The sequence below is a fragment of the Colobus angolensis genome, unplaced genomic scaffold (genome assembly GCF_000951035.1).
Source record: "Colobus angolensis palliatus isolate OR3802 unplaced genomic scaffold, Cang.pa_1.0 Scaffold151, whole genome shotgun sequence".
NCBI lineage: Eukaryota > Metazoa > Chordata > Mammalia > Primates > Cercopithecidae > Colobus > Colobus angolensis.
This window is the reverse complement of record NW_012114611.1, coordinates 63,666-91,192: the sequence shown is the minus strand read 5'-3', so window position 1 is coordinate 91,192 and position 27,527 is coordinate 63,666. Positions and strand designations below refer to the sequence as shown.

The following is a 27,527-nucleotide window of genomic DNA, read 5'->3' as shown; positions in this document are numbered from 1 at the left end:
AAAAAAAAAAAAAAAAAATTAACTTTTATAGCCAATTTTTGTGTGCGTGTGTGAGATAGCGTCTCATTGTGTCACCCAGACTGGTGTGCAGTAGCGTGAACATAGCTCACTGCAGCCTTGACCTCCTGTGTTGAAGCAATTCTCCCACCTCAGCTCCCCAAGTAGCAGGGACCACAAGTGTGTACCATCACATCTGGCTAATTTTTTTGTATTTTTTTGTAGAGATGGGGTTTTGTAGTGTTGCCCAGGCTGGTCTCAAACTCCTAAGCTCAAATAATCCACCCACCTCAGCCTCCCAGAGTGCAGTGCTGGCATGCATGAGCCACTGCACCTGGCCCCCCTTTTTTTTTTTTTTTTTTTGGAAACCGAGTATTATTCTGTTGCCTAAGCTGGAGTGCAGTGGCATGATCATATTTCTTTAGCCTCAAACTCGTGCCCTCCAGTGATCCTCCTGCCTTTGCCTCCTGAGTAGCTGGAACTGATTCCTATTATTCACAGATTCTGTATTTGCAGATTTGTCTACTTGATAAAATTCTAACTCCAAAAACAATACTCATGGTACTTTTGCGGTTATTCATGGACATGTGCAAAGTAGCAAAAAATTTGAGTCATTCCCTATATTCCTAGCTGAAGTCAAATAAGGTGACGCTGTTTCTTCTTGCATCAGCTCTCATAGTATAAACAATTGGCCTCTTTGCGGTCTCGTTAGTATAACCACATTTTTTGCATTTTTCTCCTTTTTGTTGGTGATTTTGCTATTTAAAAATGACTCCCAGGTGTAGTACAGAGTGCTGTCTTGTGTTCTAAGTGCAAGAAGGTTGTGATGTGCATTATGGAGGAAATACATGTGTTAGATAAGTTTCATTCAGGCATGAGTTACAGTGCTATTGACTGTGATACGTAGTTCAGTGTTAATATATATTAAATGAGATCTTTTTTTTTTTTTTTTGGAGACAGAGTCTCGCTCTGTTGCTCAGGCTGGAGTGCAGTGGTGCGATCTCAGCTCACTACAGCTTCCACCTCCACCTCCTGGGTTCAAGCGGTTCGGGTAGCTGGGACTACAGGTGCACGCTACCACGCCTGGCTAATTTTTGTAATTTTAGTAGAGACGGGGTTTCACCATGTTGGCTAGGCTGGTCTTGAACTTCTGACTTCAGGTGATCCGCCCACCTTGGCCTCCCAAAGTGATTACAGGTGTGAGCCACTACGCCTGGCCTGTTTACTGTTTATTTTTAGTTGTTCTTGCTCTATTTTAGATTTTGGACTGATAATTTAGAATCTAGAATCTTTAGAATATAAGTGAACCAGTGAACAGAGAAGTAGTATGAAGTTCTGGCTGAGTGCAGTGGCTCACACCTGTAATTCTAGCACTTTCGGAGGCTGAGGTGGGTGGATCACATGAGGCCTGGAGTTGAAGACCAGCCTGCCCAACATGGTGAAAGCCCATGTGTACTAAAAATACAAAAATTTGTCAGGCGTGGTGGCGGGCGCCTGTCATCCCAGCCACTCGGGAGGCTGAACCCAGGGGACAGAGGTTGCAGGGAGCTGAGATTATGCCAGAGCCCTCCAGCCTGGTTGACAGAGTGAGACCCTGCCCCCTCCCCCTCCATAAAAAAGACTGGGGACCAGCTCCTTCCTTTCCTCCTTTGAAAGGTCTCTCAATATTTAGATTATCAGGTTTGAGAGTGGGGCTGGGAAGAGAATCAGGACTTTGAGACCGTGAGTAATGAGCATTTTGTGAGGTTAGGAGAACCGCAGTAATAAGGGATAGGAACTACTACTACTAGCTAAATCAAAATCTGGTGCCTCTTTTCCTTTTCAACCTGCCAGACCCACAGCTTGTATTAAATCACATGAATTGCCAGAAACCTTTGAGGAATGATGGCCCTTACCTTTTAGAGATATAAATTAATCCTATCATATGTTCTCTCCATTAGCTGAGTGGCTTCAGTTGTTGAAAGGTGGGGAGACATTTTGTTAATGTTTTCCAAGTGTAATGGTAACTCTAGAGCTAGACTCTTAAGACTTGTGGGTTCTTTTTTTTTTTTTTTTTTGAGACAGTTCTTACTCTGTCACCCTGGCTAGAATTGGGGTGTGGTGGTGCAATCGCAGCTCACCACAACCTCCACCTGCTGGGCTCAAGCAATCCTCCCAGCTTAGCCTCCCACATAGCTGTGACTATAGGCGTGCGCTGCCAAACCTGGCTAATTTTTGTATTTTTTGTAGAGACTGCATTTTACCATGTTGCCCAGCCTGGTCTTGAACTCCTGGGCTCAAGGGATCTGCCTCCCTTGTCCTCCTAAAGTGCTGGGATTATAGGCATGAGCCCCTGCACCCAGCTCTTGTCTATTTTTTTTTTTTTTTTTTTTTTGAGACGGAGTCTTGCTCTGTCGCCCGGGCTGAAGTGCAGTGGCCAGATCTCAGCTCACTGCAGGCTCCGCCTCCCGTATTTATGCCCTTCTCCTGCCTCAGCCTCCGGAGTAGCTGGGACTACAGGCGCCCGCCACTTCGCCCGGCTAGTTTTTTTTTTTTTTTTAGTAGAGACGGGGTTTCACCGTGTTAGCCAGGATGGTCTCGATCTCCTGACCTCGTGATCCGCCCGTCTCGGCCTCCCAAAGTGCTAGGATTACAGGCTTGAGCCACCGCGCCCGGCCTCTTGTCTATTCTTATTCTTCAATTTCTGTATGCCCATATTGGGGTACTGTCAAAGAGGAACAGAGCTGGACATTTGTTGAAGGCAGCAAGACAGATTTTATCAGATTACTGCAGTATAGGAGAGAAACTCCAACATAAACTGAGCTCAGCTCCACTGAAACACAACAGATGGAAAGTTTTTTAAATATTGGGGTGTTCTAAAGGAAAAGTACATAAGATGTTTGGGGGAGGCAAGGAATTGTCACTATGATTAGCCATCTTGTTTGCTCATTGGCACTTGTCAAAGTTAGGCTCCTATTCTCCCACAGACTGGGAGACAGGGACCATATCTTTTCTTTCTTGGTTACTACATTTACAGGCCCAAAGAAAGACTTCTAGGTTTTAGAATATTTATATCTGACGGGACAGAGAAAGGATTAATAACGGCAAGTTTTCTAAAATGCTGTAAGAAAAGTGAGGATAGGGGCCTGTAGTCAAGTTTTTCTGGAACAAACAGTAAATTCTTTTGGTAGAATTGAACTTTCTCAGGCAGGCGTTTTAAGGGGGGTTCTGGGGTCATTCTAGGGACACATCCTTGGCCTGACAAAAGCCATTGGTCAAGAATTTGGTCAGTTAGTAGGAGGGGAGTTGAATGGTGTTGTTTGTGCTACAAATGGAGTTTACAGTTCTCAGTGGCTGGATACATTTTATACAGAATTTCATGACCCTAGGCATTTTGAGGGATGATGAGACTGGAGTTTGTTTAATCTAGTCTTGGGAAGAGGAAAAGAACTTTCAGTGAAAGAAGAAAGGGAACAGGGAGGCTGGGTGCGGTGGCTCACGCCTGTAATCCTGGCACTTTGGGAGGCCAAGGCGGGTGGATCACCTGAGGTCAGGAGTTCGAGACCAGTCTGGCCAACATGGGGAAACCCCGTCTCTACTAAAAATACAAAGATTAGCCGGGCGTGGTGGGGCGTGGTGGCGCATGCCTGTAATCCCGGCAACTCTGGAGGCTGAGGTAGGAGAATCACTTGAACCCAGGGGCGGAGGTTGCAGTGAGTCTAGATGGTGCCACTTCACTTCAGCCTGGGAAGAAGTGAAACTCAGTCCCAAAGAACACAAGGGAACAGGGAAAGCAGTATTCTTGGAGAATAAAAGGGGTCGGGGGAACAGGGAAAGCAATATTCTTGGAGCCCAAAGTGAAGAAAGAGAACAGGGAAGGAGGCAGGAAGCTTACTTTCAGGGCCTGAGAAGTAGTCCAGGATTTTATTTTGTGATTTAAGTCCAAGAGGAATGGTATGGACCAGAGTAGTCCAGAGGAAGGCATGAGATCTCTGTAACTGGAAATATTTGAGAAAGCTTTTTGGAAGAGGTAGAACCTGAGATGAGCCTTGAGGGATGATGAGTAGACTTTTCTTAGTTTAGCATTTTATCATGGTATTTCCATGAAACCGCATCTGATTTCAACAGAAATAAATTATAATTTCATGATTCAATCATTTGCTCGAAATATTTTATTTTTCTTTCAAGATGCTGTCCAAAGTTGGTGTTTTACTCACTTTTTGACTCTTGGTTTCTTGGTTAGTTTTCAGCCACATCTCTTCAGAATAGCATGTGCTAAAAATTCTCCATGTTTTTGCACAGTCAGTTCGTCTGCCTAAAATACCTTCCAGTCCCCTAACTCCTGCCCCTCCATACATAGCCCTCAGGTAATTGTAATCATTCAAAACCCAGATGAAATAACACCCTTTCTTTGCTCCCACAGTACAGTACTTCGTAATTTTCCTCTATTATAACTCTTATTCTGGTTGTTATAGTTAGTTTGTACTCTCAGTCCCTAGTTCAGCCTCTGGTCAATAGAAGGTACCTAATGTTTGGTTAATGATGCAATTAAATATAATCAGCCCTGAAATGTGTTTCCAGTGTTAAGAACTCAGCTATCTTACATGCATAGGTACAATATATATTTTGTTAATTGAATTTGTATTTGTTCTATTGTCATTAAGAGGATCTGCACTAGTGACAATTGTATCTCTTCCTGGAGAGCAAGTACAGGTTCAGGGGGTCATCCAGACAGCTCAGTCTTCTGTAATTCACCCGCCGCATGTGCAAATGGTACAGAAATTTGAAGACTTAGTGGTCAAGAGTTGGGACTTTTAGACCCTGAGTCTTCAAATACATTGCCGTTGCTGTACCTACAATATTATAAACCAAGATAAAGTTGTCTTATAAATTAGACTGCAGACCAAATCAGGCAAATAGAAAAGTTTTAGAATTTCTGGTTTCATGTATGTAATACCTAGTGAAAATAGAAGACAATTTTAGGGAAAGTTATTGCTCATGATTTAAGGAAATGAAGGACATTTTTTAAAAAGGGAAGGCACCCTTTTATCCCAGGTACTTTCTATATGCTTTATGGAGTCAGTACTTACCTACTGCATACTTTATGGAGGTCAAATAAAAGAGTTCTCTTGTTGTAGAGGAAAGTTCTTATTTGTATTTATCTACCCTCATATTAATGCCTGACAAAAGTAGGAAAGAAGGAGCCACCCTAGATTCCTCTTCTTTCTACTTTTCCCATTTTATCTTCTGATTTCTGTGAGTCCCAGAATACCTTTGGTCGTCTCTCATTTTTAGAAGCAGCTCTCCTAGAAGAAAAGCTGTATTTCTGATTTTCTTCTCCTGATTATGGCAATGTTGTCAAAACTGGAGCTGCATCTTTATGTGGTATTCACATGTGAAAGGAGGTGGCTGCATGGGTATTTTAGTTTTTATATGAAAATTTTACTCTTATTTGCTGGTGCTGTTATTCAAGATAAATTATTTGATTTTAATTACAAGTAATTCCTTAGTTTTACAATTTATTTTCTTAAGTTCAATGGAAGACTTTGGAGTAAGCTTAGGGATAGACAGTGTAGTTTTATGAGTTAGATTAGAAATGAAGTATTTTATGGCCAGGCACGGTGGCTCACACCTGTAATCTCAGCACTTTGGAAGGCCAAGGTGGGCAGATCACGAGATCAGGAGTTCAAGACCAGCCTGGCCAACATGATGAAACCCGTCTCTACTAAAAATACAAAAATGAGCCAGGCATAGTGGCAGGTGTCTGTACAATCCCAGCTACTTGGGAGGCTGAGGCAGGAGAATCGCTTGAACCCGGGAGGTGGGAGTTGCAGTGAGCCGAGATCGTGCCATTACACTCCAGCCTGGGTGACAAGAGCAAGACTCTGTCTCAAAAAAAAAAAAAAGTATTTATGATGCTTGAGGAAAAGTGACAGATTTTTCTTATTTTAAATTACTGGTTATTATTTCTTAATTATTATTGGGTTGTGAGTAATTCTTTTCTATGTAATGATATAGATTTAATGTGGAATATAAATGAGTAGTTATATACTAGAACTCGTTTTTGAAGGAGATAACATATAAAAGAAGCATCTCTGGAAATTTGATGTCTAAATAGTTTAGGGGAAGGCTTTCTGTAGATAGTAACTAATGTGGAGAATTGATTTCTTATGTTCCTTCTAAAGGCCTGTTTGGGTTATTTTATTTTTAATAATTAAGATGAAGTCGGCCAGGTGTGGTGGCTCGCACGTGCAATCCCAGCACTTTGGGAGGCTGAGGCGGGCAGATCATGAGGTCAGGAGTTTGAGACCAGCCTGACCAACATGGTGAAACCCCATCTCTACTAAAAATACAAAAATTACCTGAGCATGGTGGCACGCGGCTGTAATCCCAGCTACTCAGGAGGCTGAGGCAGGAGAATCACTTGAATCCAGGAGGCAGAGGTTGCAGTGAGCCAAGATCGTGCCACTGCACTCCAGCCTGGGCGACAGAGCGAGACTCCATCTTAAAAAAAAAAAAAAAAAATATTAAGATGAAGTCAGGTATCACAATCTAACTTTGGGCAAATGTTGTAAAGTTTTAATACGCTTAAAAAATTGAGGCCAGACATGGTGACCCACACCTGTAATCCCAGCAGTTTGGGAGGCCTGTTTGAGCCCAGGAGTTTGACACCAGCCAGGGTAACATAATGAGACCCTGTCAGAATAAAAAATAATGAATTAGCTGGGCATGGTGGTGTGCACCTGTAATCCTAGCTACTCAGGAGGCTCAGGCTGGAAGATTGCTTGAGCCCAGGAAGGTGAGGCTGCAGTGAGCTGTCATTGCACCACTGCAGTTCAGCCAGGGTGACAGAGCGAGACCCTGTCTCAAAAATAAAAAAATAAAAAATATTAAAAAAAAAAACATTGAAAACAACTTTTCTCAGTTGTAAAATACTGCTATAACTTGGATATTGTATTGATGTAGTTTATAAAAACTAACATATTATATGCATGCCAAGTGTTACATGTATTAACTTAATTGTGAAATGAGATAAAATTGAATCATACAGATTTTAAAATGGCATATATTTATACCTGCCATTGCCAGTGACCTCCACCTTGCTAAATCTAATGGTCTCTTCTCAGTCCTTATTTTATCTGACTTATAAACAGCATTGGACATGGTTGATCATTCTTTTCTCCTCAGTATGCTGTCTTCACTAGTTTCCCAAGGACAGCTCAATCATTTGGTTCTCTTTCATCCTTACTGGTGACTCCGTCTTAGTCTCGTTTGCTGTTCCTCCTCTTCATCCGGTCTCTTAGTGTTCCTGAGGCTAGTCCTCAGTCTTCTATTTACCCCTGTGAGCTCATCCAGTCTCATGGCTTTAAGGACTCTAAAAAGCTAGACCTCTAGAATTTATGTATCTAGCCCAGACCTCTTTCCAGACCTGCAGGCTTTGTGTGTATATATATATAAATTTTTTTTTTTTTTTTTTTTTTTTTTGAGATGGAGTCTCACTCTGTCACCCAGGCTGGAGTGCAGTGGCCGGATCTCAGCTCACGGCAAGCTCCGCCTCCCGGGTTTACGCCATTCTCCTGCCTCAGCCTCCCAAGTAGCTGGGACTACAGGCGCCCGCCACCTCGCCCGGCTAGTTTTTTGTATTTTTTAGTAGAGACGGGGTTTCACCGTGTTAGCCAGGATGGTCTCGATCTCCTGACCTCGTGATCCGCCCGTCTCGGCCTCGCAAAGTGCTGGGATTACAGGCTTGAGCCACCGCGCCCGGCCTGTATATTTAATGGTCGTCTCAATTTCAGCAGTTGAATATTTAACAGGTTTTTTTAAAACTTAGCATGTCAGGTAGATTAGTAATAAAACAACACTTTTAAGTAATGTGCATCAGTGTAGAAATAGGGTGGAGGATGAATCAGAGACTAGTCTTTTTAACTCCAGTAAAACAGTACTGCTTCATTTGGGGGATAGACTTTATTCTCAGCTCTGGGCCTGCTATATTTGATATTACTTTAATAGGTTGGGCTCCTGGAGTAAACTTTCTCATTTTTCCTTTTCCTTTTGTTCCTTTCTTTTAGACCTTAGATTTAATGTACAAATGAATTTGAGTGGCAGGAGACAGATCTATTTCTTTCTAAAAGTAAAAATTCAGTTGTTTCTTTTCCCACCTGCATTGCTCATCATGTTAACGCCAGTTCTTTTTTAGGTATCATCTTTATCAGAAAGTGAGGAGTCCCAGGACTCATCCGACAGCATAGGCTCCTCACAGAAAGCCCACGGGATCCTAGCACGGCGCCCATCTTACAGGTGAGTACTCTCTTGTATGAAGCCCTGCATGTTATAATAGTACCAAATGAGTTCAAGTGGTGCTGTGCAAAGTACACTAAAGAAGTTAGCACATGTCAGTGTTAAGAATGAAATTGGGGGCCGGGCGCGGTGGCTCAAGCCTGTAATCCCAGCACTTTGGGAGGCCGAGATGGGCGGATCACGAGGTCAGGAGATCGAGACCATCCTGGCTAACACGGTGAAACCCCGTCTCTACTAAAAATACAAAAAATTAGCCGGGCGAGGTGGCCGGCGCCTGTGGTCCCAGCTACTCGGGAGGCTGAGGCAGGAGAATGGCGTGAACCCGGGAGGCAGAGGTTGCAGTGAGCTGAGATCCAGCCACTGCACTCCAGCCTGGGCGACAGAGCAAGACTCCGTCTCAAAAAAGAAAAAAAAAAAGAATGAAATTGGGTGGCCCTCGCCTATAATCTCAGCCCTTTGGAAGGCCGAGGTAGGATTGCTTGAGCCCAGGACTTTAAGACCAGCCTGGGCAACATGGCAAGACCCTGTCTCTTCAAAAAATAACAAAACTTAGCTGTACATAGTGGCGGATGCCTGTAGTCCCATCTAGTTAGAGGCTAAGGCGGGAAGATGGCTTGAGCGCAGGAGTTGAAAGTTGGTCTATGATCGTGTCACTGTGCTCCAGCCTGGGTGATAGAGCAAGACCCTGTCTCCAAGAAAAAATGAAATTGGACCTTTGGCCGGACGCAGTGGCTTACGCCTGTAATCCCAGCACTTTGGGAGGCCAAGGCGGGCAGATCACCTGAGGTCAGGAGTTGGAGACCAGCCTGGCCAACATGGTGAAACCGTCTCTAATAAAAATAGAAAAATTAGCTGGGTGTGGTAGTGCACACTTGTAATCCCAGCTACTCGGGAGGCTGAAGCAGGAGAATCACTTGAACCTGGGAGGCGGAGGTTGCCGTGAGCCGAGATTGCGCCACTGCACTGCATGCAGCCTGGGCAACAGAACAAGACTCTGTCTCCAAAAAAAAAGAAAAAAAAGCAAATTGGATCTTTATCTTATACCATTACACAAATCAGTGTCAAGTGGATACGAGACCTAAATGTTAAGACCTGAAACCGTAAAACTCCTAGAGGAGAACATAGGGATAAGCTCTTCGACACTGACCTTGGTAATGATTTTTTGGATATCACACCAAAAGCTCAGGCTACAAAAACAAAAATAAATAAATGGGACTCATCAAACTAAAAAAAGCTTCTGTGTAGCAAAGGAAACAAGCAACAAAATGAAAAGGCAACTTACGAACTGGGAAAAAATTATTTGGAAACCACTTATCTGATAAGGGGTTAATACCCGTAACTGAAGATAAAATTAGAGAACCTGAGGATACAGCCCTGAGTAGATTACCTAGAATGGAACACAGAAAGACAAATAGAAGTTAAGATAGAAGATAGAATGAGAAGGTCCAGTATACAACATACATAGGATAAAAGTCTCGAGAGAAGAGGGAAGGGCACTTCCAGCTTCTAGTCTCTCTACGAGAGAAAATGACAATGACAATGACTGCAATTTCCAGGATATGAATTTCCCAGTGTAAGAAAGCAAGGTCCCAAACAAGATAAATTAATAGAAACCTACATCTAGATGTATGTTGTGAAGTAAAACTGGAGAACACCAAGGATAAACATGAGATCTTAAAAGCTAAAAGCTTCCAAGAGAAAAGACCAGTTTTTAGAAAGGAATGACCAGTAAGCTGACAACAGATTTTTGAAGTACATTATAAGACAGTGAACTAAAATCCTTATTTTTATTTTTAAATTATTACATGTTTTTTTGAGATGGAGGTCTCACCCTGTTGCCCAGGCTGGAGTGCAGTGGTGTGATCATGGCTTACTGCAGCCTCTACCTCCTGGGTTCAGCTCCTCAGCCTCCTGAGTACCTGGGACTATAAGCATATGCCATGATGCCCACACATGCCATGAAGCCCACCTAATTTTTTTAAATTTTTGGTAGAGATGGAGTCCCACTATGTTGACCAGGCTGGTCTCAAACTCTTGGGCTCAAACAATCCTCTCACCTCAGCCTCCCTAAGTGTTGGTATTATAGGCATGAGCCACTGTACTCAGGCTCCAATATTTAAATTCAAAGAGAAAGTAACTTTTGACCTGGAATTCTGTGCCTACCTGAACAATCCTTGAGGTCAGGAGTTCGAAATGAGCCTGGCCAACATGGTGAAACCCCATTTCTACTAAAAATACAGAAATTAGCTGGGCATGGTGGCACATGCCTGTAGTCCCAGCTACTTGGGAGGCTGAGGCACAAGAATCGCTTGAACCCAGGGGACAGAGGCTGCAGTGAGCTGAGATCGTGCCACTGCACTCCAGCCTGAGTGACAGAGTGAGATTCCATCTCAAAAAAAAAAGGAAAAAAATAAGAAACTACTTAAGTGTATACTTCAGGAAGAAGAAAATGAAAGGAATATAAATATAAGAAAGAATGGTGAACAAAGACAATTCATTTCAGTTAGCATTGGCTTTTTAGAACAATAGTAATAATGATTAATTTGGGTAGTTTTATGGGTTTTTGTTAAGATGGAGTCTTGCTCTGTCACCCAGGCTGGAGTGCAGTGGAGTGATCTCGGCTCACTGCAAGCTCTGCCTCCCAGGTTCACGCCAATCTCCTGCTTCAGCCTCCTGAGTAGCTGGAACTACAGGCACCCACCACCACACCTGGCTAATTTTTTGTAGTTTTTAGTAGAGACAGGGTTTCACCGTGTTAGCCAGGATGGTCTCGATCTCCTGATCTCATGATCTGCCCACCTCAGCCTCCCAAAGTGCTGGGATTACAGGCGTGAGCCACCGCGCCCAGCCTGAACCTGAGATTTCTTTATTAGGTAGGGGTCTCTCAAGGAGGCTATAACATCTGAAAAGAAACTTCTTAAAGTTAAGCTTTCTGGATTGCCACAGATTAGCAAAGATCAAATATGAATTCACTCAAAAATCATCAAACGTGCAAGGACATAAACCAGGTAACTGAGAACTGGCAGAAACAATACAGTCAACTCAATAAATGCAGGGGAAAAGGTATTTGATTAAATCCAGCACATCATACATTTCGACCAAAAATGAATAAAAATGGGCTTCCCTAGCATATGTAGACTTTTAGAACTTAACTGTGTATAGTATAGATCATCATTGCCCAAATTCTAGACTGCTCACTACCTGGTGCACATGTGTAATTGGTATGAATAGCATTGCAGAGACTTTGGAAACTGAACTGACATTGGAACCCACAGAAGGCTGATCAGAACTTGTGACCTGGACACAACCAGATTGATACCTTCTAAAACAAGAATATAGGCTAGGTCTGTCGCCCATGCCTGTAATCCCAGCACTTTGGGAGGCTGAGGTGGGAGGACTGCTTGAGTCCAGGAATTTAAGATCAATCTGTGTAACATAACGAGATCCCGTCTCTACAAAAAATACAAAAATTAGCTAGGTATGGTGGTGTGCACCTGTAGTCCCAGCTTCAGGAGGCTGAAGGCAGAGAATCACTTGAGCCCAGGAGGTTGATGCTTCAGTGAGCCATGATTATGCCATGCACTCCAACCTGAGCGACAAAGCAAGTCCCTGTCTCAAATATACATATGCACATGCAACAAGAATATAAAACATTTTTATAGTATTTAAACAAGACCCAGAGTCTGATAGCATAATATTGAAAGTGTCCAAAATTACTTGGTATCAAAGAACAAGGAAAAATCTCAACTTGCACGGGAAAAGACTGTTGACAGAAGCCAACTCCTAGATGATACAAATGTTGGAATTATATGACAAAGACTTTAAAGAAGCTATTATTTAACTTTTCCAACAAGTAAGTGAATTTTCTTGAAGGGTATAAACTCTCAGCCAAAAATAGAGGATGTAAAGAGAATAAAATAGAGATTTCAGAGCCAAGAAACGCAGTAACAGAGATAAAACCTCACTGGATGGGTTCAATAGTAGAATGGAAGTGAGAGAAAAAACAGTCAACTTTGATAATTATTCAATGGATATTATCCAATCTGAACATAGAAAAGCGTGATTGGAAAATTGTCTAATTCTCAGGGACCTGTGAGACAATACGTAAAGATCTAAGATTTATGTCATTAGAGTCACAGAAAGAGAGGAAAAAAGTATAGTGCAGAAAAAATACTTGAAGAAATAATGGCTGAAAAATTACCAAATTTGGTGAAAGATGTAAACCTACAGGTTCAGAAATGTCAGCAAACTCTAAACAGGATAAACACAAATAAATCATTGCCCAGACTTACCATAATCAAACTGCTGAAAACTAAAGTTAAAGAAAAATCTTATGAGTAGCCAGTGAATAATGGCACATTACTTACAAGAGAACAATGTGAATAACTACAGAACAGGAGAACAATGTGAATAACTACAGAGTGCTCATCAGAAACTATGGAGGCGAGAAGAAAATGGAACAGCATTTTTAAAGTGCTAAAAGAAAAAAGAAGTATCTCCTGGGTTTTGGCACCCAAAATAAAAAGAAAATAAAAAAAAGATCAACCCAAAATTCTGTGTCTACTGAAAACATCCTTCAGACTTGGAGGCCAAATAAATATTCTCATGGAGGAAAACTAAGGGAAATCATTATCAGCAGACCTGCTATAAAACAACTGCTAAGAAAATTCTTAAGAGAAAGAAACTTGAAGGTAAGGAATGAAGAAACAGCATCTGGGCAAATATAATGGATGGTTCCTCTCCTATTGAATTCCTTAAAATAGGGGTCCCCAAGCCCCAGGCCGTGGACTGGTACCTGTCTGGCCTGTTAGGAACCGGGTTGCACAGCAGGAGGTGAGCAGCAGGTGAGCAAGCCTTAGCACCCAAGCTCTGCCTCCTGTCAAATCAGTGGCAGCATTAGATTCTCATAGGAATGTGAACCGTGTTGTGAACTGCACATGCGAGGGATCTAGGTTGCATGCTCTTCATGAGAATCTAATATCTGGTGATCTGAAGTGGAACAGTTTCATCCTGAAACCATCCCCCGACTTCCCTATCCATGGAAAAATTGTCTTCCATGAAACCGGTCCCTGGTGCCAAAAGGGTTGGGATGTAATCCCAGCTACTTGGGGGGGCTAAGGCAGTAGAATCGCTTGAACCCAGGAGGTGGAGGTTGCAGTGAGCTGAGATCGTACCACTGCACTCCAGCCTGGGTGACAGAGTGAGACTCTGTCTCAATCAATCAATCAATTTGACGGCTGAAAACAAATTTTGAAATTCTGATGGGCTTTTTAATATATGCAGAGGCAATATATAAAACATCTACAACATAGAGAGGGAAATGTAAACAGATCTAATATGGTGGTAAGGTTTCTACATTCCACCTGAAGTGGTAAAATACTGATTCTGTGTAGACTGTGAAAAGCTAGGTATCTGTATACCCCTAGAGCAACTACTAAAAAAAACTACGCAAAAAGATTTAGTCAGATACACAGTAGATTAAATTTTGAAAAGTCTTCAAATAATCCAGAATAATGCAGGTGCAGGAACACAGAAGAATTTAAAAAACAGAATAAACAGAAAGCAAATAATAAAGTGGAAGATCAGCCAATACTGAAGATGGCCTACACTCACCAAATAAAAGGCAATTGTGAAATTATAGATCAATATCCTTCATGAATATATACACAAAAAATACTCCACAAAATATTAGCAAACTAAATCCAACAATATATAAAAGGCATTATATGCCATGCCCAAACAGGATTTATGCCTGAAATGCAAAATTGGTTTAGTAATTGAAAATCAGTTAATGTCATACATCACATTAATAGAATCAGAACAAAAAACATATGATCATCTCAAGACACAGAAAGAGCATTTGACAAAAATCCAGTACCCTTTCATGATAAAACTGCTCAACAAACAAATAGAAGGCTGCTTCCTCAACCTGATAAAGAGTATCTACAAAAAACCCACAACTAATGTCCTAATAAGAAAATAATGTGGAGATCCCCTCTCACCACTTCTAAACATAGCACTCAGGGAATTAGTCAGTAAATTAAATAAAAGGCATCCTGATTGGAAAGTACTAAATAAAACACTTTGTACATGACATTATCTTATATATACAAAATCCTAAAGAATCTATTAAAATAGAACTAATCAACAAGTTCCAGCAAGGTTGTAGGATATAAGATCAATATAACAAAAATCAACTGTATTTCCTTATATTAGCAATGACTAATCAAAAAATGAAACTTAAAAACAATAACAAAGTATAAAAGGTTTAAAATTAAATTTATAAATTTAAATTATACTTAGATATGAATTTAACAAAAGAAACAGAACACATATACTGGAGGCCAGGCTCAGTGGCTCATGCCTGTAATCCCAACACTTTGGGAGGCCAAGGCAGGCAGTCACCTGAGGTCAGGAGTTTGAGACCAGCCTGGCCAACATGGTGAAACCCCATCTCTTCTAAAAATACAAACATTAGCCAGGCCTGGTGACTGGCACGCACCTGTAGTTCCAGCTACTCAGGATGCTGAGGCGGGATAATCCCTTGAACCTGGGAGGCAGAGGTTACAGTGAGCTGAGATGGCACCATTGCACTCCAGACTGGGTAACAAGAGCAAAACTCCGTCTCAAAAAAAAAGAATACATATACTGGAACTATAAAACCTTATTGAAAGAAATTTTAAAGGATCTAAGTAAGGCCGGGAGCAGTGGCTCACACCTGTAATTCCAGCACTTTGGGAGGTCAAGGCGGGCAGATCATGAGGTCAGGAGTATGGGACCAGCCTGGCCAATATGGTGAAACCCTATCTCTACTAAAAATACAAAAATTAGCTGGGCGTGGTGGCCCGTGCCTGTAGTCCCCACTACTCAGGAGGCTGAGGCAGAAGATTCGCTTGAACCCAGGAGGCAGAGGTTGCATTGAGCTGAGATCGCGCCACTGTACTCCAGCCTGGGCATCAGAGTGGGGAGACTCCCTCTTAAAAAAAAAAAAGATCTAAATAAGTGAAAAGACATCTCATATTAATTGATCAGAATATTAAATATTAAGACAACCCCATTAAAAAATGAGCAAGGGGGCTGGGCATGGTTACTCATGCATGTAATCCCAGCACTTTAGGAGGCCGAGGTGGGTGGATCACCTGAGGTTAGGAGTTCGAGACCAGCATGGTCAACATGGTGAAACCCCGTCTCTACTAAAAATAAAAATAAAAACATTAGCCAGGCATAGTGGTGGGCACTTGTAATGCCAGCTACTAGGGAGGCTGAGGCAGGAGAATCACTTGAACCAGGAGGCAGAGGTTGTAGTGAGCCGAGATCGTACCACTGTGCTCCAGCTTGGGCCACATCAAAAAAAAGAGAAAAAAAGCAAGGGATTTGAATAAAAATGTATCCAAAGAAGATAAACAAATGACTAATAAAGCTATGAAAAAATGTTCAACATCATTTATCATTAAGGGAATTGCAAATCAAAATCGTGAACTACTGCTTCAAACCCACTAGGATGACTCAAATAGAAAAAAAAGATCAATAATAAGTGTTGGTGATGATATAGAGAAATTAAAACTCATACGCTGCTGGTAAGAATGTAAAAAAAAAAAAATAGTACAGTTGCTATGGAAAACTGTCTGGCAGTTCTTCAGAATACTAAGTTACCATATGACCCACTACTTCCTATGCTACTTATATCCCCAAGAGAAATAAAAACATACATTTATATGAAAACTTGTACATGAATGTTTATAGCAGCATTGTTTATAATAGCCAAAACATGGAAACAACCCAAATGTCCATTAAGTGATGAATGGATAAACAAAATGTGGTGTATTCATAAAATTGAATATTTTTACTTAGCAATTAAAAAGCAATGAAGTACTAATACATGCTACAACATGGATAAACCTTGAAAATATTAAACTAAGTAAAATAAGTCATTTGCAAGAGATTGCATATTGTATGATTCCATTTATATGAAATGTCCAAAATAGACAAATTTATAGAAACAAAGTAGGCAAGTGGTTGCTTACAGCTTGGGAGAGGAAAGAGAAGAATGAATTGACTGCTAATGGGTACCAAGTTTCTTTTAGGGGAACAAAAGTTCTAAGATTATAGTGGTGGTTGCACAACCCTGTTAATATACTAAAAACACTGAATTGTATGCTTAAATGAGTTAATTGTATGGTATGTGAATTATATCTCAGAGCCATTTTTCTTTAAAAAGACAAAGATTATTAGAATGGATATAAAAAATGACTCACTTCAAAAATGATCTAGCTAGTCTAAAGTAAAAAGATGGTTAAAGACATACCATGAAAACACTAATGAAAACAACTAACATGGCTATATTATTGTCATATAAAATAGACTTCAGAATAAGGAAAATCTGCAGAGATAAAGACGGATATTACATAATGATGAGTTCACCAAGAAGACATAATCCAAATGTGTATGCATCTAACAAAAGAGCTTTATAATATATTTATGAAAAACTAGTAGGGCAGGGCCCAGTGGCTCACACCTGTGATCTCATCCCTTCCAGAGGGCAAGGAGGGGGAGGATTGCATGAGCCCAGGAGTTCAAGACCAGCCAGGGCAACATAGTGAAACCCTGTCTCTTCACAAAATTAAAGTTAGCCAGACGTGGTGGTGTGTGCCTCTGGTCCCAGCTGCACAGGATTTGGAGGCTGCAATGAGCTATGATTGAGCCACTACACTCTAGCATGGGTGACAGCAAGACCCTCTCTCTAAAAAGAAACTAACAGAACTGAAAAGAGAAACAAACAGGTCCACAGTTACAGTTGATGACTTCAATAAACCTGTCTCAGGATTCACTAGAACTTGTAGTCAGGGCCGGGCGTGGTGGCTCACGCCTGTAATCCCAGCACTTTGGGAGGCCGAGGCGGGCGGATCACAAGGTCAGGAGATCGAGACCATCCTGGCTAACACGGTGAAACCCCGTCTCTACTAAAAATACAAAAAAAAAAATTAGCTGGGCATGGTGGCGGGCGCCTGTAGTCCCAGCTACTCGGGAGGCTGAGGCAGGAGAATGGTGTGAACCCGGGAGGCGGAGCTTGCAGTGAGCCAAGATCGCACCACTGCACTCCAGCCTGGGTGAGAGCAAGACTCCGTCTCAAAAAAAAAAAAAAAAAAAAAGAACTTGTAGTCAGAAAATCAGCAAGATTATAGAAGAACCTAATGCCAGATAATATCAGAAGCCAACAAGATCTTTTTTTTTTTTTTTTTTTTTTCCTGAGATGGAGTCTCACTCTGTCACTCAGGCTGGAGTGCAGTATCGCGATCTCAGCTCACTGCACCCTCCGCCTTCCAGGTTCAAGCAATTCTCCTGCCTCAGCCTCCAAAGTAGCTGGGACTACAGGCACCCACCACCACGCCTAGCTAACTTTTTTTGTTTTTAGTAGAGACGGGGTTTCACTATATTGTCCAGGCTGGTCTCGAGCTCCTGTCCTTGTCATCTGTCTGCCTTGGCCTCCCAAAGTGCTGGGATTACAGGCGTGAGCTTTGCCTAATGGACATTTTTATAACACTTGACCCAGCAGCTGTAGAGTGAAGAAAAATCCACCAAGAAATATCACATTCTGGGTCATAACAAATCTTAACAAATTTAAAAGAACAGAAATCATGCACAGAATATTCTGTGATCATACTGGAATTAGAGTAGAATAATAGGTACAGGAAGGCCAGGCACAGTGGCTCATGCCTGTAATCCCAGCACTGTGGGAGGCCAAGGTGGCCAGATTGCTTGAGCCCAAGAGTTTGAGAACAGCCTGGGCAACATAGGGAAACCTTATCTCTACAAAAAATTACAAAACATTAGCCAGGTGTGGTGGTGCCCACCTGTAGTCCCAGCCACTCGGGAGGCTGAGGTGGGAAGATCACTTGAGTTTAGGAGATCAAGGCTGCAGTGAGCTGTGATCATGCCACTGTACTCCAGCCTAGGTGACAGTGAGACCCTGTCTCAAAAAAAAGAAAAAAAAAAAACCTTTTGTGATTCTTAACCCACTGTGACCAAATGGTTCTTAAGTAGGGAATGTCTACGGAGTAAGTCTCTTTATTAATATTTTCAAGCATGAATTAGTTATTTCCAATGTGGTTCTTACAGACATTCGCAGGATTACCATGTTTTCCTTTCTGATGAACACTCCCATCTTTACACTGATTTTGGAGTTTTCAGGTCTTGCTCTTAAGTATAGTCAGATATAAAAAAGAAACACTGAGAAGCAGACTAGGTGGCTAATTATTTGCTTTACAATGTTGAGAAAAAAAATAAAGCCGGGCACAGTGACTCACACCTGTAATCCCAGCACTTCGGGGGACCCAGGTGGGCAGATCACCTGAGGTCAGGAGTTCAAGACCGGCCTGACCAAAATGGTGAAACACTATCTTCACCAAAAACACAAAAATTAGCCGGGTGTGGTGGTGCGCGCCTGTAATATAGGAGGCTGAGGCAGGAGACTTGCTTGAAATTAGGGGGCAGAGGTTGCAGTGAGCTGAGATTGCACCGCTGCACTCCAGCCTGGGCAACAGAAGTGAAACTCTGTCGCAAAGAAAAAAAAAAAGAAAAAAGAAAAAATAACTGCCAGTAGTTGTTTTTTCCTAAATCATTTAGCATTTACCAACTGTCCAGACCAAAGGTTATTTTCAGGTAGGAAAGTTCTGATTTCAGCTTCTCCATTGGCCCATGCTCAGCACAATTTATCCTATTCCAAGTACTCATTGAAGAACTTGTTTACTTGGCTGTCACTGACACCAAATGGGCTCGTAGACCCAAAATGCCGTAAGGATAACAGTCATCAGCAGGATGCTGAAAATGGTTCCCATCAACACCAGGTTTTGCCTGCGCAGCACCACGTAGGGCCGGCTTCGCTCCAGCAGATCCATGGCGCTCAGGGCCTCTTCCTGCCCCACCAGGAGGCTGCACAGGCCAAGGCACAGCCATGGCAACGCCAGATGCAGCATCTTCCCCTGTACTTTTCTTTATACTCAGAAAGTGTTTCATAATTTAAAATGGAAAAATAAATGGGCGCAGCATTCCACAGTCTCATGATAGACTGGCTGTAGGACCATGCAGGCATTGGACAGAGGTGGACTTGTGGAAAAAAAGACCATGCAGGCAGTTTGTTAAATGAATCTGGAGCTCTACTCCAGACCTACTTACTCAATCATGGCCACCAGATGGGAATCTAGATTCAACAGACCTCTCCAGAATGATTCTGTTACATAGGCAGGTTTAGGAAGCACTGTGGACTATTCTACAGAAATGCCTAAAACAGAGTCCTATAGGACTGACACCTCCATTGTGCTTCCTGTGGAACTTCTCTTAATATAGTCTACAGTTGTATTAGCTCTTGGTGGGACAACAGTCCACACAGAGAAGACCAAACTGGAGAAGGATCTTCAACATGTTACAGAAGAACACATGAAAAAATGGAAAGTATTTGGCCTAGAATAAGGAAGACTTGTAGCAGTTATCAAATATTGCAAAGTAGGGCACAGATATAGAATTGGGATTAGGCTTAAATATCTTGCTGTGATTCATGCCTGTAGTCCCAACACTTTAGGAGGCCTAGGTGGGAGAATCACTTGAACCCAGGAGTTCAAGAACAGCCTGGGCAAAATAGGCCCCATCTCTACTAAAAAAAAAAAAAAAAAATTTAGCCAGGTATGATGGCATGTACCTATAATCCCACCTGCTTGGGAGGCTGAGGCAGGAGGATCGCTTGAGTCTGAGAAGTCAAGGTGGGGTGAGCCATGATCATGCCACTGTACTCCAGCCTGGGCAACAGAGTGAGGCTGTCTCAAAAGAAAAGAAAAAAATAATAAATAAATTTATTTAGTTTCACTGGATGGAACTAGCTTTGGACCCAAAAAAGGAAAGGTTCTAACTATTCAATAATAGAATGGTTTACTTTTTGGAAATAGTGGGTGCCATTTTTCTGGAATCTACTGGTTGTCAGGAATGTTAGGGAATTCCTCCATGAGCTGGGAAGTTGGCATAGATAAAAGAGCCCTTTTCATTCTAAGGGCTTTCTTTTTCCTTTGTGATTCCTTTTTTGTTGTTTTCACATAAGTATTTCAGTTTTCTCATTTTTCTACAGTGAACATAGAATTCTTAGGCATTTCTTTTTTCTGTCTTTTTTTCAGAAGCAAACAATGCATATTGCCTGCTCTTTCCTCTACCCCCAATTGTCTTCTTTTTTTTTTTTGAGACAGAGTCTCACTTTGTCACCCAGGCTGGAGTGCAGTGGCACAAATTCCACTCATTGTATTCTCCACCTCCCAGGTTAAAGCAATTCTCCTGCCTCAGCCTCCCAAGTAGCTGGAATTACAGGCGTGAGCAACTATGCCCAGCTAATTTTTGCATTTTTAGTACAGATGGGGTTTTACCATGTCGGCCAGGCTGGTCTTGAACTCCGGACCTCAGGTGATCTGCCTGCCTTGGCCTCCCACAGTGCTAGGATTACAGGCATCAGCCACTTCGCCCATCCCCAATTGTCTTGAAAGACCTTTCTTTTTATCAAGGAATACTTTTTCCATCCCTTATTCCTGTCACTAGTGCCATTTCACCGAGTCTGAGGGATATCCATGGGATCATATTTACCTCTTGTTGTTAAAATAAGCAATTTTATTCATCATTCATACTCTGCATTTTATAGTAGTTTTTCTTACCTACTTCGTTTGGAGAACTGTTTTACGGGTTTTTATTTTTTGTTTTTGTTTCTTTTGAGACAGAGTCTCACTCTGTCACCCAGGCTGGAGTACAGTGGCACCATCGTGGCTCACTGCAACCTCCACCTTCCAGGTTCAAGCAGTTCTCCTACCTCAGCCCCTCCAAGTAGCTGGGATTACAGTCACACACCACAATGTCCAGCTAATTTTTGTATTTTTGGTAGGGATGGGGTATCACCATGTTGACCAGGCTGGTCTCCAAACTCCTGATCTCAAGTGATCTGCCCACCTCAGCCTCCCAAAGTGCTGGGATTACAGGTGGGAGCCACCATGCCCGGCCCTCTTTACTCTTTAATATGTAATCAGCCTGGAGCATGTCATTATAATAGTATGTGCTAAATAAAAGGATTCTTTGGAATAATAGTTTAAATGTCTGGTAGATTATTGTAACCTTTTTTTTTTTTTGAGACGAACTCTCACTCTGTCGCCCAGGCTGGAGTGCAGTGGTGCGACATTGGCTCACTGCAACCTCTGTCTCCTGAATTCAAGCAATCCTCCTGCCTCAGTCTCCCAAGTAGCTGGGATTACAGGTGCCCGCCACCGCGCCCAGTTTATTTTTGTATTATTAGTAGAGACAGGGTTTCACCATATTGGCCAGCCTGGTCTCGAGCTCCTGACCTTGTGATCCGCTGGTCTTGGCCTCCCAAAGTGATGGGATTACAGGCATGAGCCACCACTCCTGGCCGATTATTGTAACTTTTACCTGAGATTGAAAAAGTTTTAGAAATTTCTTTTTGTGGCCAGGCGTGGTGGCACATGCCTGTAATCCCAGCACTTTGGGAGGAGGAGATGAGTGGATCACTTGAGGCCAGGAGTTTAAGACCAGCCTGGCCAACATGGTGAAACCTCGTGTCTACTGAAAATACAAAAATTAGCTGGGTGTGGTGGCTTACGCTTATGGTCCCAGCTACTTGGGAGGCTGGGGCACAAGAATCTCTTAAGCCAGGGAAGCAGAGGTTGCAGTGAGCTGTGGTGGCGCCACTGTACTTCAGCCTGGGTGACAGAGCAAGATCTTGTCCCAAAAAAAAAAAAATTTTTATTTTTGTGAAGTCATTCACATTACCAATGTTTAATAGAGTTCTGTTTTTTTACAGAAAAATTTTGAAAGACTTATCTTCTGAAGATACACGGGGCAGAAAAGGAGACGGAGAAAATTCTGGAGTTTCTGCTGTCACTTCTATGTCTGTTCCAACTCCCATCTATCAGACTAGCAGCGGACAGTACAGTATGTATAGGAATCAATTTCCACATTATAAACACACAAAACCTGACTTTTCTGTAGAAAGACATGGTGTTAGAAAAACTGTCATACTTTGATAGTGATGATTATTAAGGATGTTTTCAGCCAGGAATAATGCAAAGTACTGTTTCGCATTATTTCATTTACTCCTTACAACAACTTTGTGACATAGGCAGTTATCAATGTATGAGGGAACTGAGACCTACATCATTAGATACTGTTTTGTTTTGAGACAGAGCCTCACTCTTGTCGCCCAGGCTGGATGCAGTGGCACGATCTTGGCTCACTGCAACCTCCGCCTCCTGAGTTCAAGTGATTCTCCTGCCTCAGCCTCCGGAGTAGCTGGGATTACAGGCGTGTGCCACCATGCCCGGCTAATTTTTGTATTTTTAGTAGAGAGGGGGTTTCACCATATTGGCTAGACTGGTCTCGAACTTCTGACCTCAGGTGATCCACCCACCTTGGCCTCCCAAAGTGCTGGGATTACAGGCATGAGCCACTGTGCCCGGTCTTATTTTGTTCATTCTTATATCTATGTAGTTCCATACATAATTGCTGTATATTAGTATAATTCTTTTCAGAACATTCCTGGCTTTTTTTTTTTTTTTTTTTGAGATGGAGTTTCACTCTGTTGCCCAGGTTAGAGTGCAGTGCCATGATCTCGGCTCACTGCAACCTCCACCTCCCTGGTTCAAGTGATTTTCCTTCCTCAGCCTCCCAAGTAGCTGGGATTATAGGCATGCACCACTTTGCTTGGCTAATTTTTGCATTTTTAGTAGAGATGGGGTTTCACCATGTTGGCCAGGTTGGTCTCGAACTCTCCTGACCTGAAGTGATTCACCCACCTCGGCCTCCCAAAGTGCTGGGATTACAGGCGTGAGCCACCACGCCCGGCCCCTGCCTGTTCATTAAAAATATTTATTGTTTGATTTAAATACAGTAAAATTCACTCTTTGGGGAGTTTTAAGTCTATGAGTTTTGACAAACATGTAGAATAGTATAATACTACCAATCAAGATTGAGTTCTATCACCCTAAGGAATTTACTTGTGCTGCCTATTTGTTGTCTCCCACTCCACTCCTAACATTAATCTTTAAGTTTCATTCAGTCTTGCCACAAAATATATGTCCCATCTGACTACCTCTTGCCGTCTCCAACCACCACCAGCTTAGTTTAGGCTGTCATCTGAATTACTGGAGTAGGCATCCAGTTGGTCATCTTGCTTCCATTCTTGCCCTAATAATCAGTTTTCCATAGTGTGGCCAAAGTGATTTATTTAAGATGTCAACTAGATCACATCGTTCCTGCTCAAAGTCCTCTAGTGACATTTTATCACACTTAGAATAAAATCCAGATTTTACAAGGCATTACATTTAGGATCTGCCTACCACTCTGACCTCATCTCCTGCCACTTGATGGCATTCCGACCGCCCCAGACTTCCTAAGTGAACCTCAGACACACGAGCTTGTTTCTGCTTCAGCATCTCTGGAGTTGTCGTTGTTCATGCCTGGCATGTGCTTCCCCCAGATCCTTACATGGCTTGCATCCTACACCCCTGCTCTGCTTAAGTGTCACTTCCACAAAGAGACCACTCTTTTTCAAACTTGTGGCTCCTCCCTTTAGTTTTCCTTAATCTCCTATATTTTTCTTTAGAGCATTTACATATAATTAAGTTAGGACACATTAGTTTAATTATAGACTGTATGTATGTAAGTATAGATTAGCTTATTTATGATCTGTTTTCCCTACTAGAATACCTTAAGGGAAAGAACCTTATTTGTTTCATTCACAACTACATCCTTGACATATAGGACCCGGCATATAGTAGGCTTTCAGTTAAGTTTGTTATGAATAAATTAATTTAGAATGTATGTATAGGATATCTTTTAAGAAACTGGGGGCCAGGCCCGGTGGTTCATGCCTGTAATCTCAGTACGTTAAGAGGCTGAGGCTGGAGGATTGCTCGGAGCCACATTCAGGACCAGCCTTGGCAACATAGCAAGACTGCGTCTCTACAGAAAAGTGAGGAAAAAAAAAAGAGCCAGGCATCATGATATGTGACTAGTCCCATCTACTCAGGAAGCTGAGATGGGATCTCTTGAGCCTAGGAGGTGGAAGTTACTGTGAGCCCTGATCATACCACTGCACTCCAGCCTGGGCAACAGAGCAAGACCAATCTCAGAAAAAGAAAGAAAAAGAAAGAAACTGGGAGCAATGGTTGCAAGGAAAGAAGCTTGGGAGCAGAGTCAGAGGTAGTGGGGAGGTTCACATGTTATCACTGAAATAAGTGTAGTACAAACTAGTATTTGGGGCAGCATGGGCCAGTAGAACTTCGTATGATAATGGAAATGTTTTATGTCTGCATTGTCCCAGAATAGTAGCCACTAAAGCATGTGTGACTATTGAGTGCTTGAAATATGGCTGGTGGAGAAACTGAAATTTTAATTTTGTTTAATTTTAGTTAATTTAAATAGCCACATGGGGCTAATGGCTACCCTATCAGACAGCTCAGTTTTAGAATAAATATAGCACATTAACAGGTAAATACACATGTTAGGAACAGGAAGATATGTTGCAAAATGAAAATATGTATTAACATTAATATCAAAACATTTGCATCTACAGGTATGTATTTTGATATATTAGGTTGGTGTAAAAGTAATTGTGGTTTTTGCCACTGAACATAATGGCTAAAGTATATTCAAGTCTGATACTGATAAAGTCTGTATAAGCACAGGAAAATAATGGGAAACATGTGCACCAAAAATAATAATTATCTCAGGATGGGAGTGGAGGGGGGGACAGTGAAATAGAGATAGATAATGGGACCTTTAATTTTATTGATGTTTATACTTATATAAATACATGTTTGTGTGTGTGTATATATATATATAATAATGTGTTGCAGGGAAAAAGATTGAAACTAATTGCTAATATAACTTCACAGCAAATCTCTGAGCCTGTTATGGTGGATCACGCCTGTAATCCCTGCACTTTGGGAGGCCAAAGTGGGAGGATCACTTGATTTCAAGACCAGCCTGGGCAATATAGGGAGCCCCTATCTCTATAAAAAATTTAAAAATTAGCTAAGCATGGTCGTGTGCATCTATAGGTCCAGCTACTTGGGAGGCTGAGGTGGGAGGATTGCTTGAGCCCAGGAGGTAGAGTGCAGTGGTGAACCAGGACCACACCACTGCACTCCAGCTAATAAATATTTTGAAACTCATAAATTAAAATTGGGGCAGTTGGGGAGGGATAATTATGAATGTGTGAAAAAAATTTTCCATCAAAATATACACATATACATGTATTTTGGCTTCGTGGTAGCCAAAACATAAAAGGGAAAAAAGTTACATAACTGTAATCCAAAAAGAGAGTACAGAGATGAGGCATTCGATTCTGAAGATTATATGGGAATTGAATAATGCTAAAATGTTTTCTATTTGGTCATACCTTATGGGCATTTAAGGGCTGAGGAGAAAGCATGAACACAGGTATAATTCAGTGAACAAATGTTTGTGGGGAGCTAAGTAGTGTTTTCTACACAATGGCTTTCTGCTATCTTTATTAGTGATTTTCACTAGGAAGTAAATGAATAGATTACATTTCTTAACTATCACTTAAGTAAATATCTTAATAACGTAATACATTTAACAGTGGTACCACTAGAAAATGGAGCTAAGAAACAGTATAAAAATGACTTATTTTCTCATTATATAACCTTCTATTCTGTTGAATTTTTTTCCATAAGCACGTTATCTATTCAGAAATATTTTGAAGTAATAACCTTTATAATGCTTTTGACTCAAAATTACAAAGTATGTTTATGTTTCCTTTTTATTTTTTCTTAAAAATTAACTATCATGGGGCCAAGCACAATGGCTCATGCCTGTAATCCCAGCACTTTGGGAGGCTGAGGCGGGTGGATCACCTGGGGTCAGGAATTCGAGACCAGTCTGGCCAACATGGAGAAACTCTGTCTCTACTAAAAATACAAAAATCAGCTGGGCATGGTGGCGCACACCTGTAATCCCAGCTCCTTGGGAGGCTGAGGCACAAGAACGGCTTGAACCCAGGAGGCAGAGGTTGCAGCGAGCTGAGATTGTGCCACTGCACTCCAGCCTGGGCAGTAGAGTGAGACTCCATCAAAAAAAGAAAAAAAAAATGCTGTTTTATTCCTTTTACATGTAGTTCACCTAAAGTAGTCAGCAGTTACCAAGTAGAACTGCATTCATACCTGTTTTAGTAAATAGTGTTTGTGGGCTTTTTGCCACTCCTTTGAATTAGTGTATTGTATAACCTTACAATAGCTGTTTTCTCTCTTTGATTAAAGTTGCCATTGCCCCAAATGGAGCCTTACAGTTGGCAAGTCCAGGCACAGATGGAGTACAGGGACTTCAGACATTAACCATGACAAATTCAGGTAGTACTCAGCAAGGTACAACTATTCTTCAGTATGCGCAGACCTCTGATGGACAGCAGATACTTGTGCCCAGCAATCAGGTGGTTGTACAGAGTAAGTATGCTTTCTGTCTACAGAAAATCTCCTAACACTCTCAGAGACACTTAACCAACTAACTCATTCACTCTTGTTTGCCTTCTAGCTGCATCAGGAGATATGCAAACATATCAGATCCGAACTACACCTTCAGCTACTTCTCTGCCACAAACTGTGGTGATGACATCTCCTGTGACTCTTACCTCTCAGACAACTAAGACAGATGACCCCCAATTGAAAAGAGAAATAAGGTTAATGAAAAACAGGTAGGTAGTAAAATCATACTACCAGAATGGGTAATGTTTTTACAAATCTCAGAACATAACCAGATGTTAACTGGAACTGTATACACTCATGGGCTCCATGACAATGTTGGAGTAAACGATGGACCACATATATGAATGATGGTGGTCCCATAAAATGATAATGGAGCTGAAAAAGTCCTATGGTAATGTCATAGTGCAACACATTACTCACATGTTTGTGGCGATGCTAGTATAAACAAACCTGTTGTGCTGCTAGTCATGTAAAAGTGTAGCACATACAATTATGTATAGAACATAATGTTTGATACTATAATAAGTGAATATGTTACTGGTTTATGAATTTACTATATTTTGTCATTAAAGTGTATATGCCTTCTACTCACTTTATTTTTTTTTTTAAGTTAACTGTAGGCCAGGCATGGTGGCTCACGCCTGTAATCCCAGCACTTTGGGAGGCTGAGGCGGGCAGATCATGAGGTCAGGAGATTGAGACCATCCTGGCTAA

General features: G+C 41.7%; 1 protein-coding gene across 2 annotated transcripts in view; it reads left to right on the top strand.

Moving 5' to 3' along the window:
• The window catches only part of ATF1 (activating transcription factor 1), a 72,153-nt gene that overhangs the window by 38,601 nt on the left and 6,025 nt on the right, over window positions 1-27,527 (top strand). Inside the window, exons 3-6 of one of the 2 annotated variants that reach the window (XM_011936121.1) lie at window positions 8,174-8,274; window positions 22,112-22,242; window positions 26,592-26,774; window positions 26,863-27,022. In XM_011936121.1, the coding sequence (XP_011791511.1) occupies window positions 8,174-8,274; window positions 22,112-22,242; window positions 26,592-26,774; window positions 26,863-27,022 (575 nt within the window). Of the gene's footprint in view, window positions 1-8,172; window positions 8,279-22,111; window positions 22,243-26,591; window positions 26,775-26,862; window positions 27,023-27,527 lie in introns of those variants that run through there. The other variant, XM_011936122.1, reaches the window with a different exon arrangement.